Below are 18,069 nucleotides of genomic sequence, written 5' to 3'. Positions count from 1 at the left end.
AAGGAAGCAGGCTGTTTTTCCAAGGGCCTTTATGGCTCCACAGTCAATCTTAGCTCCTTAAAGCTGTCTGTCAAATCTGATTCTATGCAAATTCTCAAATATGACATTCCAGTCAAAGCCATGGTGATACAACTAATGTGTCCTGTTACAAAGAGAACAGATTCTTAGTGAACTTATATAAATAACTATATTGTCATGAAAATAAGAATGCTTACTAAGAGTTTCCAAATTCTGGAGGGACCAGGGAGAAAGATAAATGTTTCAATTCTCCTTGCAAAGTATAATTTACCAAACTGCTCTGATTCATAGTTAGCGTTAAGACGAAAGGCTTTCTTATATCTGGAAAACAAACATTAAAAAGCCGTATAACATTTCAGATAAAAGGTCATAAAAATTATAATCATATTCATCAGTTCATTCAGTCCTATGTAAGTAATTCTTGTTGATCTTGATCATTTGTTAGCAGTTTTATGAAGCCATCAGGCTTGCCATTAGAGTTCTGTAATCTTACCCAGTTCAATGGTATGAACTAAAAGTGATCAGAAACCGATATTTGTCAAAAAGTCCTTTCTATGAATCTTCTTGAAGATGGAGCATTTTTGCAGAAGCATCAGAGTAAAATAATAACTGTCTATAAATGACAAAGGCAAAATGGCATGGTTAAAGATCTAATTACGATGCAATTGACAAGGAAATTTTGTTATTTCAATGACACAATATTTTAAGATAATAGCTAGAATTATGACTGATAGGATTTTATCAGGACATAGATTTTTAGGAATTTCACATAATTTTTAGAACATATATATTCATCAATGCAATATAACCTAAGATGGTTTATCACCACTTATTTGACAGTGCTTCCCATGTAATTTAACATGCTAATTAGTTTAATATCTCTCTTTGAGACGTTTAAGGGACCCTCTGAAAAATCCCAAAGCTTGCTAGAGGTCAAAAGGACTTCATTTAGAATTTGATTTGGGGGAGCTTATCAAAGATATCAGAAGGTTTTAAAACATTTGTTCAAATAGGATCATAGATCACTGTGAAATAATACTTAGTTATTCACTTAACCAAAGTGACAAAGACTTCACAGGCAAATACAGAAAGTTTAATAATTGTTAATAAAAAAAACAAAAACCTTAGCTCTTGTAATATTAAAAAGACTCAGTGGACTCAGTGTAAGTAATCAAAGACCTGATAAAACAACACAGGAAATTATTTTGATGAAACATAAACATCTCTGCTTTTTAGACAGACTACTCAGAGGTAAAGAAAAACCGTTCACAGTTTCCCTATAATAGAAGACTTTTGTCTCTTTAACACAGAGAGAAAACCAAATTCTAATTTTGCACCAGTTTACTTTTAATATTTATTCACTCAGTTAAACTCATTTGAATCTTAGCCAGTCCTGACCATGCACAAAACTTTTTTCTAAGGGTTCCTTTCTCCCAAACCTTCTGTAACTTCCTTTTCTACATTCAGATTTTATCATATGCTTTCCCTCTTTTTTCTTTTTTTAATTAATTTTTATTGGAGTATAGTTGCTTTACAATGTTATGCTAGTTTCTACTGTACAGCAAAATGAATCAGCTACACATATACATATATCCCCTCTTTTTTGGATTTCCTTCCCATTTAAGTCACCACAGTGCATTAAGTAGAGTTCCCTGTGCTATACAGTATGTTCTCATTAGTTGTCTATTTTATTCATAGTATCAATAGTGTATGTGTCAATCTCAATCTCCCAATTCCTCCCACTCCCCCCCTTTCCCCCCTTGGTGTTCATACGTTTGTTCTCTATGTCTGTGTCTCTATTTCTGCTATGCAAATAAGATTATCTATACCATTTTTCTAGATTCCACGTATATGGATTATTATACGATATTTGTTTTTCTCTTTCTGACTTACTTCACCCTGTATAACACTTTCTAGGTCCATCCACATCTCTGCAAATGACCCAATTTCGTCCCTTTTAACGGCTGAGTAATATTCCATTGTATATATGTACCACATCTTCTTTGTCCATTCATCTGTCGATGAACATTTAGGTTGCTTCCATGTCCTTGCTATTTCCCTCTCTTTTTTAAAACCTCTCTTTAGGACAAAATTACTTGCTTTTCCCTTAACAACATGCATTTCTATTCCTTATATCTTTAAAAAAAATTTCCTTGCAGATGAATATATTTTTCTTATTTATTTTAGTAGTTTTAATTACATGTAACAATTAGAATTATTAACCCTTAGAAACCTAAATTTCTAGTGAAAACTAAAAAGTAAGCAAGTGTGAACTGTTTGCTATACCAGTATTTTTTGATTGGCAAACTTATGAATACAATTTCATAGTTTCTAGAAACATATATTTCCTCATAACATATTTTTTTTCAGTGTGGTATAAGACATGTTTCTAATGGACCCAAACGTCTTTAGTGTTTCTGTAATAAGACAAAAGTAGGTAAATTTAAGACTTATTTAGCAACTAATGTTTCAGTATCTTCTCTTATTTGGAAATTATCTAGACATTCAATGAATTCCCATCATTTAACTTAACTTAGCAAAACTCTAAACTTTTAAGTTACCAAAAGATTTTGGAAGCTAATTTTAAGTCTTATCACACTTATGGTCTATCTAAATCATTTGTTCCCAATAACTATGTGTAGATTACCCATGAAAACTTCATGAGATATTAGACAAAGTCAACCATCTTCCCAGGCTATTTTTCTTGCTGACAAATTTTGTAGCAGAGATAACATGAACTTATTTGACTTTTGGTAAACCTAGGTAGAATAAAAGTTTTACATTTAATGCTGATAACTCTAAAGACATGCCTATTTTAATTAAACCAATAACTTTAAATTTGCTGTTACTTACTAAAGGTTAATCTTAGACCATGTGAACTTGAAAAACATTTGGGTTACTTTCTATTACACTTCTGAGATTTAGAAATATTTAATTCATAAGTGCTTACTTTTAAGCCTAAATTAAATAGAGCTCCTTTACAAATTAATTTTGGCAATACCATCTGGAGGTAGAAAAACACCATATCTAAAACGGACACGTGTAGGGACTTCCCTGGTGGCACAGCGGTTAAGAATCCGCCTGCCAATGCAGGGGACACGGGTTTGATCCCTGGTCCGGGAGGATCCCACATGCCATGGAGCAACTAAGCCCGTGAGCCACAACTACTGAGCCTGTGCTCTAGAGCCCACGAGCCACAACTACTGAGCCTGAGTGCCACAACTACTGAAGCCCACACGCCTAGAGCCCGTGCTCTGCCACAAGAGAAGCCACTGCAGGGAGAAGCCCACGCACCACAATGAAGAGTAGCTCCCGCTTGCCACAACTAGAGAAAGCCTGTGAGCAGCCAAAAATAAAATAAATTAATTAATTAATAAAAATTAAATAAAACGGACACACGTAGACACACAGACACAATCTGAGATCTCATAGCTTTCATTTTAAAACTTCAGTCATGAATATGGGATAACAATATAAAATTCACTATTTTATAAATAACAGTTGGAATAAGTTAAGGTTATCTGCTCAGATGGTTAAGGCTTTTTACTATTTGTGAAAAAGACTTTTTAAGATTTGTATTTGTCCTTGACAAATCCTTGAGGCTGTGAATTAGATTTTGAGTGAAGGAGCCTTTCCAGCAATTGGTACTTTTAAAAAAGGTCTCTTTCCCTTTGGTTTCAGGTTCTACTGAATTAACCAGGTTCAGTCTCAGGGGACTGTGGGCTGTGTTTACACTTCTGACTTTGTAGCAATTTGCAAGATGAACACAGTTGTTTTCAATTCCCTAAATATCTGGGCTGCCACCTAAATGATATCATCCAACTACATTTTCTTTAATTTGCTTCTTTATATCAGAGAGAGGGTTTCCAACTAAAATGGAAATAAAAAGATTTCTATGTTCTAGAATTTCAGGGTTCAGTGTACCATGCCTTCAAAAAGTCTGCATAGGGCATTCAATAAAGGCCCTCTTTCCTAGTGCACAAGTCAACCCCAGACCAAGTCACCCTACAGGCAAAAAGCCTCCACTATTGCTCCTATCTGTCCCGAATATCAGTCCCTAGTTTCCACCTCACACCATGTGGGTTCAGGCAACCCTATTCGTTCCCTTTAGTACCTTCAATTCACTTTGCCTGAAGGGTGGATTTACATGCCCTATCTTACAATATTAGGCAGGGAAAACATTCTCCAGTGAGACAGTGTCCATCCCCATAATACAGTCAGGCAAAAGAGATGCAACTGAAACAGGAGGGAAATGGGCAGGGCACAACTTTTGAAAGAATGACATAGCCCGAGGACATGACATAAACTGATTAGAACCAAATGGGCTCAAGATGGCAGACAAGTCGACTTCCACTAGACCTTGAGCCTCAGTATATGCTCACTGTAACACATCAGCAAGCTAAATGACATATAGGCACCATGACAGTTCCAAGGCCAACCATAAGGATCAAAAAGTGGGCGGTGGCCCAATTCCTGGAAATCCCCGCCCCTTCCCCAAATAGCTGGCATACTCCTCCCACTCATTAGCCTATGAAATTACCCACCCCTATAAAAACTGGCAAACCCCCATACCCTGGTGCCTTTCTCACCTTCTGAGATGGCCCACACTCTGTCTGTGGAGTGTGCTTCTCTCTAAATAAACCCACTTCTTACCTATCACTCTGTCTCTCACTGAATTCTTTCTGCAATGAGACATCAAGAACCTGAGCTTAAGTCCTGAAACCAGGTGTGTGATCTCAGTTGGAAGACCGTGGGTTTTGGCCAGGTTCGAGTCCTGGCTGCATGGGTTCAAGTCCCAATCTGAGGTGCACGGTTTCACAACCACTTTACACAAAGTCCATTCAAATACACCAATTCTCTTATAAACTTTCACCTCAATTCTATCCACTCTTATACTTGTAACCACAGCCTCCGCTAGGACCCCATCAACAAGTCTTGGTCTTATAATACGGGGTAGGGGAAGTGTTCCCACCCAGATAGAACTTCCATTCCCATAAAACACTTAGGCCATGTTGATATAACCTCTTCACATAACGTCCATTCAAACATTTCAACCTTTATAATCCTCTCAACCCTCGTATGTTTACATTTTCTCAATCTAAGTGTAGGCCAAGTCAGGCTTCCATCAGTGGGTTTTGGTACCACAGCTCATGGGACTCCCGCATCAAGGAGTCCTGGAAACTTCTCTCCATCACCTAGCAGTCTCACCCACTCCAGTGTAAAAGGCTTTGGTTCCCAGTGAGGGATGGAGGCAAGGAACCCAGTTCCTTTGTTAGTCTTTAACTTGATTAATTGGCCTAACTGTTGCCCCAAGCAATTGCTGGTCAGGTTTCTCATTGTTATTTTTTCCTTCTGGCTTTTAAAAATTTCACCAAACTGGGGTAAATAGAGCAAATTTGTTTGGTGCCCTTTAACGTTAGGGGATCTTAGTGGGGGGTCCCTTTGGCCCACCCAGCCTTAGGTTGTGCTGTTTTAAAACATTTGTTTTAATCCCATCAATGTCTGTTTCATTTATCGCATTTTTAAATAACCATCTAAAGATTTCCATTCTGCTGGGATGAGTCCTGTGACTTTTTCTGATTCCTCCTTATTCTGTCACTTTCAGTATTTGCTTTATTTACCTTATGTATTAATAACCCTTTAAAAATTTCCACCTTTTTGGGAAGAGTCCCTTTGACTTTCCCCTCAGCTTCTTCCCATTCTCTTAATTAACCTAATTTTTTTTATTAGGAGGGCAATTTATAAGGAGATGGAAAAGCAAATATTTGGTAGATAGATGTTTTCTGGGCCTTGCAGAGACAACAGGATACAGAGTGGCCTCTAATCTCTAGGCCCTGCTGAGTTCCCCCCACCACACCGTAGCCCACATCCTTTGCAGGTAATGTCTGGTGACAGCTCTATTCTGGGAACAGGCCCTTTATCTAAATTCTTTAGGCAGCTAAGGGGAGCGTGAAAAGAAAGACCTCCTGAGTCTCTGTTTCTTAAAAATAACCAGCCTAAATTAATCCTCATGCCAATGAGACATGTTGGGGTGGCAAATTTTGCTTCCCTACAATAGTAGATAATAATAAAAAATATGACAGAGTTGAGGATTAGGAAGACACAGGGTCTCGAAGTATCTATTTCTGTGCTTAAAAGGGAGCCTCCTCTGAGGGGACATAGTGCCGTGGACTCATGGCTTGGGGAGGGACACGTATGAAGAACAAGGTGCCTCTTCCTCCAGGACACATGCTCGGTGAGAGGAGTCTGGGCTAGATTCCGGCCCCACTGACCCCTGGGTTGTGTGCCTTTTTGCTGTGCACAAATCACGCAGCCTCATGGGGCGACCCTGCAAGGATCTGTCCTTTCTTTCGTGAATGATCCATTCTATCATGAGATGCTTATACACTTATTATCCTTTCTCTGTATTTATATAACAGCCTCTTTCTTTGACTAAATTACTTATTTAGTCAGGGCCAGTAGTCCCAGGACTGACAGGGCTGTGAAGGGAACTATGGGTGTGTGAATCTCTGGCAGACCCAGCCAAGGGGAGCATGGGGTGAGAAGAGACAGGGTCTGAGGACACAGCACTTAAAGAATGGGCAGAGCCGAGAGAGCATAGCATCCCTGAATCTACAAGGACAATGGCTGTGCCGGGCTGGAAGCTGCCAGGGTGTGTAGCGCCAGATGGGGAGCTACAGCAGCTGGGACAGCAGCCAGGCTGGGCTCTCCACGGAAAGGCGAGAAGGTGGGGTCCAGGAGAAATTTCTTGTTTGGATGGGGGACACCTGAGGGATCCTTACTGCTGATGGGAAAGTCTTGTAGAGACAGAAAAGTTGCCCAGAGTGACCTAGACTTCAGGTCTAGAGTATCTGGGACTGTTCCAAGTCTTCCCAGATGGAGGTGACCCCCACCCACTGAGCCCAGCTGCTTGAAGAGTCAAGGAGGTGACAGTCGCCCAGTGAGAGGGGGACAAGCAGGCCTGTCCTGGACAGTTCACAAGCCCTGCTGGTGGGAGCAGGGCTGGGAGCTTGCAAGGCCAGGGGAGCTAGCCCGAGGCTCACTCCTGCTCTTCCCGTTTTTCTCTCTCCCCCCCTCTTTTTCTCCCTCTCCCTCTCTCCCCGACCCAAAGTCATGAATTATCTTCTAGAAGGTTAGTTTTGCTTTTCACATTAAGGTCTAGATAGCACTGTCCAAGGGAAATACAATGGGAGCCACATATGGGATTTAAAGTTTTCTAGTGGCCATATTTTTTAAAAAGTAAACCAAACCAAAAAACAAAACAACAACAAAAACAAAACAAACCCCACAACCAGGTGAAATCAATTTCAATAACATTTTATTTAACCCAATATATAAAAAATGTTATCTCAACATAAAGCCAATATAAAAATTATTAGATATTTTACATTATTTTTTTCATAGTAAGGCTTAAAATCTGGTGTATATTTTATACGCCAGATGTGTTATAGCACATCTCAATTCGGGTGCTGGATTTTCATCAGAAATACTTGACCTATATCTAGATTTCATAAAATTTATAGTTGAGAAGGCAGGTTCACCTACCCACGTGCTCCAACACACACGTCAGTCTTCCCGTGATGCACTGAGACCCTGCTTGCTCTGGAAGCTCGTGGCTCTGGGCTTCTGTCCTGGCGCTTTTCTTCTGAGCACCTGGCACGCTCTATAATGATGTCTGCCTTCGTCACTTCTGCTGTTCTCAACAAACGGTGCACATAAGTAAGCATCCACAGCATATTTGCTGAATAAATAGATTTACATCAAAATTAATCAAATCCAGAATTCCCCCCCCCTCCTAAGAGTTAGATGACCCGCCGGTCTACAAAGATGTAAGCTGTTGGAAGAGGGTGGGGTCTCTCCCATCTTCTCAGAGGTTGAGGGGCAAAGGCGTCACTTCTGATCCCTCCACCCCTCTGCACGGGACAACTGCAAGACAGCACAGCCCCCCAGCTGCTGTCACACCAAACTCACACCCACACTTGCGCCTGGCCCCTCTCCACTCAGTCCTGACTTCCCCAGGGCTGCTTTTAAATAGTGCCAAAGGTAGCAGGGCTCACTTGGGTCCCTGGGTCATGTTTTCTAACTGTTTGCCTTGGGTTACTTTCAACATGATCAGGACCTTTCTAGAGCCACATGAAGACTCACCAGGACCAAGAGAGAATGGGACTGGTTCCTGCTCAGACTGGAAACCGGCAGGATGACAGGAGCCCCCCTCCCAGCAGTCAGGCCTTACTGCCCACCCAATCTCTAGCCCCAGAGCCCCTCCCACTGCTCACACAGTCCCATCTGCCCTTCTCCAGCTCCTGAGACCCTGTCCATTCTGCAAGGCTGGGTGTTCCAGCTCAAGTCTGGGCTCTGTGCCTCTCAGCGGCATTGTCTTTCGCCACCTTGCCTGCTTTGCCCTCCTTTGCATCCCAGACTCTGAGCTCACCTGCCCATTTGCTACAGCACCCAGTAGGAGGCTGGCAGAGGCTGACTGCTGCGTGAACACCACCCCTGGGGGGCCGTGATGAGGTCCAGGGGTCACTGAACTTGCAAAGTATATTTGTAACATGTGATAAAGCAGAAATGTAAAAACATTCACTTCTCAAGGGAATAAAATGTTCTCTTTGAAGGCAGAGAGAAGACAGGGATAACACACGTGATTCTCTAGGTGATGTGACAACAGCAGCGTCCCATGGACAAGCCATCCCCTGAGCATTGGTCTGGAGACAAGAGGCTCACGGGCTGCTGCCACCGTGCAGCCTGTCTACAGATTATTAGATGGTTGGCACAAATTCCCTTGAAATAACATCAAAGTTGTGTGCTAGGTCATCTCCTAGGAGCTGATACCTAGTTTTAAATCCTGTCTTTCTATCCACGGTAAAATGAAAATAAATTAGAATTCTTTAACTGTTGAATAAAATGTAAAAGTTTAATAAAATGTAAAAGAACAATGATTTTCTATCTCAACTTCCCACTTAGCAACCAAAGAGCGCATGTGTAACTTTTATATATGACCAGGGACCAACGCTGGGTCTATCTGCACACCTGAAGCCACACAGGCCTTAGCTATGAGGGGTTTGGTAAAAGGATGTGGCAGGATCCTACCCTCCATACCCTGTTTAGGATCCCCTGTAGCCTTCTTCCAGCGTGCCGGGGACAAGTGGCCCTAGACAGCTGGCACGCCCGCCAGGAGTCCCAGGAATGGTCCGGGAGGCAGGGATGATCTACCTGAGGAGGTGGTACAGGATGGAGAAGGGCTACGGCCCCGGCATCCTTCTCGGCGGTGGCAGTGGGGCAGGGACCCCACCTTGGAGCTCAAAGTCAAGGCTCTCAGAAGGGGAGGGAGGTTACGTGGCCCCAGAAAAATTACCTTTCCAGGAGGACAGGGAAGGGCTCGGGGAGAGAGCAGGACAGATTTTGTACAATCTACTGGGGCATGAAGACCAGCACCTGTTTTTTGCCAAACAACAAAATACTACCCAGAGTGAATGCACAGGTCTCATCGCTGGGGCTTCCGTCAATGGCTCATCCAATGAAACTAAGTCATCAAACACACAGGCTGAGCACTCGGGCCTGCCCGCCCTTCCCTCTGGGGTTTTCCCAGCGCAGATCTAGGAGCCCGGAGACAGGCCAGCTTGCCAGGTCACCTGTTAGCCTGAGCAATGGATCTCACAGAGCCCGGCTCGGTGGCAGTGGGGTCAGAGGACGTGCACCAGCTAAATATAGTTCAGCAGCACATTTTAAAAATAAAGCAAAATGTAAAAAAACCGGTTAAATTTCTGAGACAGTATTTCTTCCTTGCCCTGAGGAGAAGAAACGCTGCAGCGGTGGGCGGGAGTCGGCCGTCTCCTCGGCGCTCCCTGTCCTGCGTAGGGCAGACCTCTCCCCCGAGGGGCCCTAGCCCAGGGGCTCCCGCAGACCCTGGTGGGCGGTGGGAGGCGGCTTCAGGTCACAGAAGCTGAAGTGGCAGCCATCCTGCACGTCTCCCTGAGAGATGCCGTCCAGGCAGCGGTCTGCAAAAGCTCTGGTGTTGTCCCACGGGCCTGTCCTCTCCAGCGTGGCCTGGAGAAGTTCTCGGATCCTTCGGTTTTCCTTGGAGGTGGACTCCCAAACAACCTCAAGCTCACCTTCCATTTCTCTGAGAGAAATAAACAATATAAAGTTTAAAATAACACAATTTAAAAAATATTCATAGAGCCCTTATGAATCCTAAAGTAGTGAGAAGCCAAGTGGAAGAATGTTTAAAGTCAGAGAACAGAGCCCATTGTGCGTGGGTTCTGAAGCAAAGATTCCCAGTGTCGAATGAAGCCCGATGTCCCCTGGAAATAGAAAAAAATACAAAGGCACAGGCTGAAAATGACGTCTTAGATTTCCTCTCTACGTTTTGCCTTTTCTTCTATTTTGGCACCAGTGCACACACGCTTTGTTCTCCATGGCATTAATGTTACAAAAATAAAACACAATAACTGCAGTGGCTGACCTACAGCACAACGGCCTGGCTGTGGGCGCCCACACAGCATGGGCCCTGTAGGCCTCTCCAGTGTCCCCTCTGCCCGTCCCCACTGCGACCTGGCCAACACTCAGACACCTTTCACAGCCTCCATCCACAGAGCCACTGATGGGCCCAGACACAGACAGTGAGTTAGAGGGTGAGGAGGGGACCGACTGTGGGGAGTGAGGAACACAACCCGGGTCACAGACAAGACTGGCCCAGACCATGTGCCAGGAGGGCGAGTGCCCAGAGGGAACCAAGGCTGAGCCAGGACTGTGTGACGGGCCCCGTGTGGGGAGCTGAGGAAACAGGGCAGGCAAGGTACACGTGTCCTCACAGGGCTGTGGTCCACTGGGGGAGCAGACCAGATACCTGCCACCACCTCACGTGAGCCCCACGGGGAGGGACAAGCAAGCCTCAGCCTGAGAGGAGGAATGGGCCTCGTGCGAGACGGCAGGGCTGGGAAGGCCAGCTCCTTCACAGACGCTGCCCGGTGGTTATGCAAAATGTTAGCAACTGGATTACCAGGTGGACTCAGCACTGTTGTTTAAAGAGGAGGACACAGAGATGCAGGGAGGCCAGTGACACACCCAATCGTCCAGTGTCACTTTCCTTGTGAACTCTTGTTTCCTTCCAAAGCCCATGATGCCCACTAATTACTCTGTCTAAAAAATCTCCATGCTTCCGTTTTCTGACGCAAAACACCCAGATGTTTGATACACTGCATCATGATAATGTACAGCTAAATTCAAAACAAAGAGAGAAGGAAATCTCTAAGGGCAGAAAAAAAAAAAAAGAGGATTAAACTGAAACCACAGAGGCTGGCAAACAAAATGTTTGTATTGCTTTGAGGACAAAAGCCCATGCTAGAAACCCAGATTTCTGTAGAATGGAGACTAGTCTTGGTCGCATGCAAACTGGGTGCAACAGAAAACCGCAGGGCTCACTCCCACCCATGTTTCCCCTCTTCCTCCTAGCAACACTGTGAACTATGTGTCCCAGAATTAGGCAGGTAAGTGGAGATATGTGAAGAACCCTCAAAGGAAGGATGGTTGGGTGGAAAAATCTGCCAATCTTCAAAAGAAATCTGCTCTGAGAGGCTCCTTGGGGACTGTAGCCACTGACTTGTTCTCAAATGAATCTGGGGTTTGAATCTACACTGCTCCCCATTGTAGAGCATCCCCAGCCCCTGACTGGAGTGAACCAAGAGTAAAAAGACATTTTTGAGACAATCAGGGAAAATACTCAATGGAAGAGTTAAAAGTACATTGGACACAACCAAAAAGAGAATTAATGAAGTGGAATATTGAGCAGAGGAAACCACCCAGAATGCTGCTCAGAAAAATATATATTAAGAAGCTATACAGGGCTTCCCTGGTGGCGCAGTGGTTGAGAATCTGCCTGCCAATGCGGGGGACACGGGTTCGAGCCCTGGTCTGGGAAGATCCCACATGCCGTGGAGCTGAGCCTGCGCGTCTGGAGCCCGTGCTCCGCAGAAAGAGAGGCCATGATAGTGAGAGGCCCGTGCACCCCGATGAAGAGTGGCCCCCGCTTGCCACAACTAGAGAAAGCCCTCACACAGAAACGAAGACCCAACACAGCCATAAATAAATAAATAAATAAAATTAAAAAAAAAAAAAGAAGTTATACATTCATTATAAATGTAATAATGGCATTGTGAAATTTTTTTTGGTTTTGGCCATGCAGCTTGCAGGATCTTAGTTCACTGACCGGGGATCAAACCCAGGCCCTCAGCAGTGAAAGTGCAGGATCCTAACCACTGGACCGCCAGGGAATTCCCTGTGAATATTTTTAAAGTCCTTTTGTATTTAAAAAAAAGCATTACTATAGATTATTTTTTAAGTTAATAATAAAATTAAAGTGACTCCCGGTTTGGAAGTACTCGCTGGCACCAAAGAAAAGCAAATGCAAACCTTCTCTGGAGAAAACATCCTCAGTCCAGGCCCCTAGGACTCCACAGACTAAATTCAACCCATCCATGAGTTCATGGTAAAAAAGTTACTGTACATAGAACGAAATAAGCCACACAGGGCAAGAGTCAACAAAACCAGATTTCAGACCCCCAAATTGCAGATAATGAAGCTGTCACACACAGAATATAAAATAACTATGAATAAAATGTTAAAAGAAATAAAAGATGTATTAAAGATAAACAAAGACCAAAAATTTATTTTAAAAACGACTAGGTAGATTTTCAAAAGAAGCAAACAGTACTTCTGAAATTGAAATATACAGTTGTTGAAATAAAAAACCTCCATGGCTAGGTTAAACAGAACATTGAACAAAACTGAACAGAGAACTAGTAAACAGAAATATTGAGAATTACCCAGAATGTAGACCAGAAAAACAAGGAGATAGAAAATGTAAAAGATAAGACACATGGAAGATTCAATAAGAAGGTCTAACATACATTTAATATGAGTTCCAGAAGGAAATCTAGAAACAATGAGGGGAAAAGACTTATTTTAAGAGATAGATAATGACTGTTAATTCCCTGGTGGTCCAGTGGTTAGGACTCTGCACTTCCATTGCAGGAGGCACAGGTTTGATCCCTGGTCAGGGAATTAAGATCTCACAAGCCACACGGTGCAGCCAAAAAAAAAAAGAGAGAGAGATAACGACTGAGAATTTTCTGGAAGTAATGAAAGACACAAAATCACAGATATAGAGAATAACTTATACCAAGCAGATATGTGAAAAGAAATTCATAGTTAAATACAATGAAACTGCAGACTACAAGAGACAGAGGAGATCTTAAAATAGGCAAGAGAAATGACGGATCATCTAGTTTTGAAAATGACAAAAGACTTCTCAACAGCAATAATGAAACAGAGAAGACAGTGGAATGTGCTGAGAGAATAGACTGTCAAGGTAGAACCCAGCAAAAATCAACTCACAAGGATGAGGGCAAAATGCAGACATTTTCAGATAAACAAAAACTAAGAAAGCTTACTCTCACTAAAGAAACTTCTAAAGCATGTACTTTCAGAAGGAGGAAAATAATCTGAGAAATAAGGTCTAAGAAGCAAAAGAGAATAGTAAGCAAAGAAACTGGTAAACTCTAGGTAAATCAAAATAAAATAACTATATTGAAACTAGTAATATGTAATTTCTGGGGCTAAAAACAATGATATAAAATAGACCTTTGCTTTTCATCTTCACATATCTGTATCTACATGTAATGACACTAGACAACAAGAGCATATAAACTGAGTGGGAAATAATTAGGTTAGAGCATTAGGTCTTGCATTTGCAGGTAGAAATTTAGAGGTGCTGATTAGCTTTAGATTTTTGTTAATGTTAGGTATCCATATGAAATTTCAAGGGCAACCACTAAAAGAACATAAATAGAATGTTTAACTTTCAAACCATTAAAGGGCAAAAAATGGAATAAGGGAGAAAGTGAAAAACAAAGTTCCATTTTATTAACGCAATTCTAAACCTCCTGTCTGGCAAGAAAGTTGGTATCGGCCCAACTTTTACAAAGTGACCACTTATGGTGGTAAGAACTTCTGTGACTACAGAAAACCTGTTAGATAAGACTTCATTTTGCCTGGCATTAAGAAACATCCGGCTGATAGAAAACATAAACAGCTGTCTGCATTCTGCCTGGTAACAAATACACGGATTCTACTATAACTTGAAGAAAATCACATTCGAGTGTTATTAGGATTCTTCCACATGCATTAGTTTATGTTCCAGTCTGTCAAAGACAACACAGCCACTCTGAAAAGGCCGACTTAAATGTGAACCCAAACTACGTGAGGGGACCACCAGGTTCACCTCCACAAAACATGCGCTCTTCCCCAGGGTTCTCAATACACTGGCAATACCTCCTCTATCACACGTTTAAAGGACAAAGGTATAACTGACAGAGTACCTTACAGCCACAGAGAACATGATACACCCATAATCTTATGACTGTGTTCTTACAAAAAGGGAAGAATCTGAAATTTAAAGTTCTCAGAGATGAGAACATAATGGCAGAAATAAAACATTTCATCAAAAATTAATAAAATCTCCCAAGAAAATGGAATAGAATAAAAATATCAAAGAGATGGAAAAGAGGGGGAAAAAGGGGAAGGACAATGAGAGGACTGGATTGATTTAGGAAGTCCAATATTCAAACAACAGGAATTTTTAAAGGAGGGATTAAAGAAAATGAGGACCTGGGATCTACTGTACAGCATTGGGACTATAATTACCAGTACTGTACACTTGAAAGTTGCTAAGTCAGTAGATCTTAAATGCTCTCACCATAACAACAACAACAACAAAATGGTAATTATATGAGGTGAAGGATATGTTAACCTTATTGTGGTGATAATTTCACAACATATATGTATATCAAATCACACTATACACCTTAAACTTATACAACGTTATATGTCAATTGCTAGGGAAAATCTTCTCAAAGAAAAAAAATGAGGTGCAAATAAAAAAACCAATATTAAAATATATTTAATACTAAAATCAGATAAAACTAAAATGTAAAAACAAAAATAAGCGATCAAATGAACAAAAGAGGTCCAGAGGGTTTTACTGGAGAATTCCACCAAGCATTCAAAAAACAAATGTGTTGCGACGGGGCTGGGACGGCCAGACCTTTTCTGCTGCAGCGCCTTGTCCAGGACATCCTGCTTGTCCTGCAGCATCCGATGGAGGTGCCTCATCTCCTGCTGGTACTGAGCTGTCTTGCTAGCAAAGTCTTCCTGCTGCTCTGTCAGACGGTGACTGATGTCACCCAGCTTCAGTGCCGCCTGCTTCCTGTACCCCTGGGGGAGGAGGATGGTCTCTGAGTGAGGGGGTGCTGCCCGTGGCCCAGGTGGATAGCTTTGTGGATGCGTTCCCTCCCCACTCCTTGGCCTGTCAGAGGCCCTGAACTGAGTAAGCCCTGGGCAGGTCTGATCTGGGAGGGCAAGTCTGGATCACAAAAGTCACATAAAGTAATAAAAAAATTTAAAGTATAATAAAACCAAATTTCTGACTTGTATCATGCCTAGTTTTTTATATGCCACAAATAAAAATTAAAACAGAAGGACCTGGCAAGGTCTGTTCATACTCTATTGGTAAACAGGTGACTGAGATAAAAGCCTGATTCACTTATTTTCCTTCTTACATTTTTATTGTATAGTACTTAAGGTTAGCAGATTTCCCTCTGAGCATTTCCAAAACTGTTGTCACATAGATTCTGACTTGTAGTTCCCATAGGTTCAGTTCTCATTAGAAATTATGACATTCAATTTATACATCTCCTCTGACCCAAGAGTTAGTTTACTATACCGTTTTTACATTTCCAGGTGAAAGAACATTTTCTGCTCTCTGATCTTGTTTATTAATTTCTGGTATTTATCTTTTTGATCAACAAATGTCTGCCTTATTTCTACTTTAGGGGTTTATTGAGGTTTGTTTATTTTTTTGGTAGCCAGTCCATGATCAATTGTTGTGATTGTTCTGTATGTGTCTGTGTGTGTGTATACACACACACACACACACACACACACAACACATATACAAACATAAATAAACCTTATAGATTATGTTGTAAAATCTTCTATATCCTTACTTTTGTATAACTTCTTGATCTGTCTTGGACCAAGAGAAGTGGATTAAAGCTCCTATTATCACTAAGTTTCCATTTCCCTTTGTATCTCCTGTAGTTTATAAAATTTGCTGCTGTGTTATTTAGTATGTAGACATTCATAACTACTATATATTATTAATTGTAGTCTTTAACATTATTAAGGCTTCTCCTTTTTTTTTCTTTTTTGGTCTCATTTAGTGCTTTTGGCCTGAATTCTCTCTTGGCAGATGTAAAGATCGCAACTATGCTTTCCTTTTGTTTGCATAAATCTGTATTATCTTCACTCATCCTTTTATTTTTAATCTTTCTAAAACACTGTTCCTGACTGTCTCTGTCTCTTGGTTCTGGCATGTAATAGTGTTTTCCTTTATAATATAATCTAAAATTGTTTCCTGTTAATGGGTGAATTAAGCTCATTTATATTTTCTATAGGGCAGATTTGTTTGCCTCAATTTTGTTATCTTATGTTTTATTGTTTTCTCTACACACATTTTTAAAGACTTCAATGTAGTCTGTTTTCTTTGCTCTTTTTTGCTATTAAGGAATGAATCTCTTTTGATTCTTGTGGTTACTTTTATTTTTATGCCTTTATATTACATGTCCTTAGTCCCCTCATTTATTAAAAGTAACATAATGTTAGCTCCTAACAATCTTTTCTTCACTCTTCCCCTACTTAAATATGCTTAAGCTCCTCCTACTGAATTTTTCATCTTTAAATGATATCCTTTGATCTCAGTTATTACAGGTGACACAATCAGCAAGTTCTTTCTACTTTCTAACTTCCTTCCCCCTTTACCTATCATTTTTTCCTTGGTTGTATTACTTCTACATTGTCAGGTTGTATTATGTCTACGTTTTATTGCATCAGCCTTATCCCTGCTTTTTTTAAGTCTTAGTTCACAGTTAAATATATTCTTTGCTCACGAGCAGTACTTTTCTGAAATTTGCCCAATCATTTCTTGGCTGAACTCAAGTTGATTGATCCTTAGGAAAGGTTTATGGAAAAAATGTTCCAGAGTTCTTATATGGTCACAGCTGTCTGAAGACCAGCCTGGTTGGATGAAAACATCCTTGAATATTCATAGATGGAATTCCACTGTTCTCTGGCATTCAGTGTTGTTGTTGAGAAGTGTGATGCCAACATGATTTTCTTTTTCTTATGTCTTGGTCTTTTGCTTGGGTGTCCAAGGTATTTTTTCTTTATCTTGAAATCACAGGTCTTGGTGTCAATTTTCTAGGGCCATCCTGGGTCAGTTTTTCATAGGTACATAATGTGCCCTTTCAATATGTAGATTCAACTCTTCATTTATTTCAGGAAATTTTATGAATAAAAACTTTTAAGAATTACTCTTTGGAGCAGAATAAGTGCCATTGTTTTGATTTCTGCTTTAGGTAAATTGGATGTCTATCACTTTCTACTAGTGTTGTTTTTTTTTTTTTTTTTTTGGCTGCACTTTGTGGCTTGCAGGATCTTAGCTCCCTGACCAGGGATCGAACTTGGGCCCCCAGCAGTGGAAGCACAGAGTCCTAACTGCTGGATGGCCAGGGAATTCCCTCTACTAGTTCTTTTTACATGTTTATTTCTGCCTTCTTGTCTTTGCCTTTCTCATTTATCCTTTATGTCCCTTATCCTGCTTTTATGATCTTTCTCCCTGGGCTCCTTATAATTTAGTCTACATTTCTCCTTTCCTTCTATTTCTTCCCTGAGTTGTGTCAGTTCCATTTCACATCCTCCTTTGTCTGGCCATCTGTGTCTCTGCTTTTTGGCATTTTTTCCCCAGCTTTTACTGTTTTATTGAGTTTTAGCTACCTGGCTACCTGCCTACCTCCTTACTTGTCTATCTACCTACCAACCTATCAGTTCACCTTAGAGTACAGGTTTCAATTTTGATCTCCTTTGTGGCAACATTATTTCTGATGCGCTTTCATCACGTGTAAGAAAATTATACTTCTATTTTTCTTAAAGAAT

The 18,069-nt window shown here is 41.3% G+C and overlaps 2 protein-coding genes across 5 annotated transcripts in view; both read right to left on the bottom strand.

Moving 5' to 3' along the window:
* SLC7A9 (solute carrier family 7 member 9) overlaps positions 1-7,652 on the bottom strand; it is a 42,633-nt gene extending 34,981 nt beyond the window's left edge. The window contains exon 1 of one of the 2 annotated variants that reach the window (XM_036834433.1): positions 7,564-7,652. The gene's annotated coding sequence lies outside the window, so the exon portion shown is untranslated. Of the gene's footprint in view, positions 1-215; positions 311-7,563 lie in introns of those variants that run through there. The other variant, XM_036834437.1, reaches the window with a different exon arrangement.
* CEP89 (centrosomal protein 89) overlaps positions 7,321-18,069 on the bottom strand; it is a 77,105-nt gene continuing 66,356 nt past the window's right edge. Inside the window, exons 18-19 of one of the 3 annotated variants that reach the window (XM_036834431.1) lie at positions 15,122-15,291; positions 7,321-10,141 (exon numbers count right to left, since the gene is read on the bottom strand). In XM_036834431.1, the coding sequence (XP_036690326.1) occupies positions 9,901-10,141; positions 15,122-15,291 (411 nt within the window). In that variant the 3' untranslated portion in view covers positions 7,321-9,900. The remainder of the gene's footprint in view (positions 10,142-15,121; positions 15,292-18,069) is intronic. The other 2 variants (XM_036834430.1, XM_036834432.1) reach the window with 2 other exon arrangements.

The sequence above is a fragment of the Balaenoptera musculus genome, chromosome 19 (assembly GCF_009873245.2).
Source record: "Balaenoptera musculus isolate JJ_BM4_2016_0621 chromosome 19, mBalMus1.pri.v3, whole genome shotgun sequence".
Classification (NCBI taxonomy): domain Eukaryota; kingdom Metazoa; phylum Chordata; class Mammalia; order Artiodactyla; family Balaenopteridae; genus Balaenoptera; species Balaenoptera musculus.
This window is presented reverse-complemented; position numbering and strand designations above follow the sequence as displayed.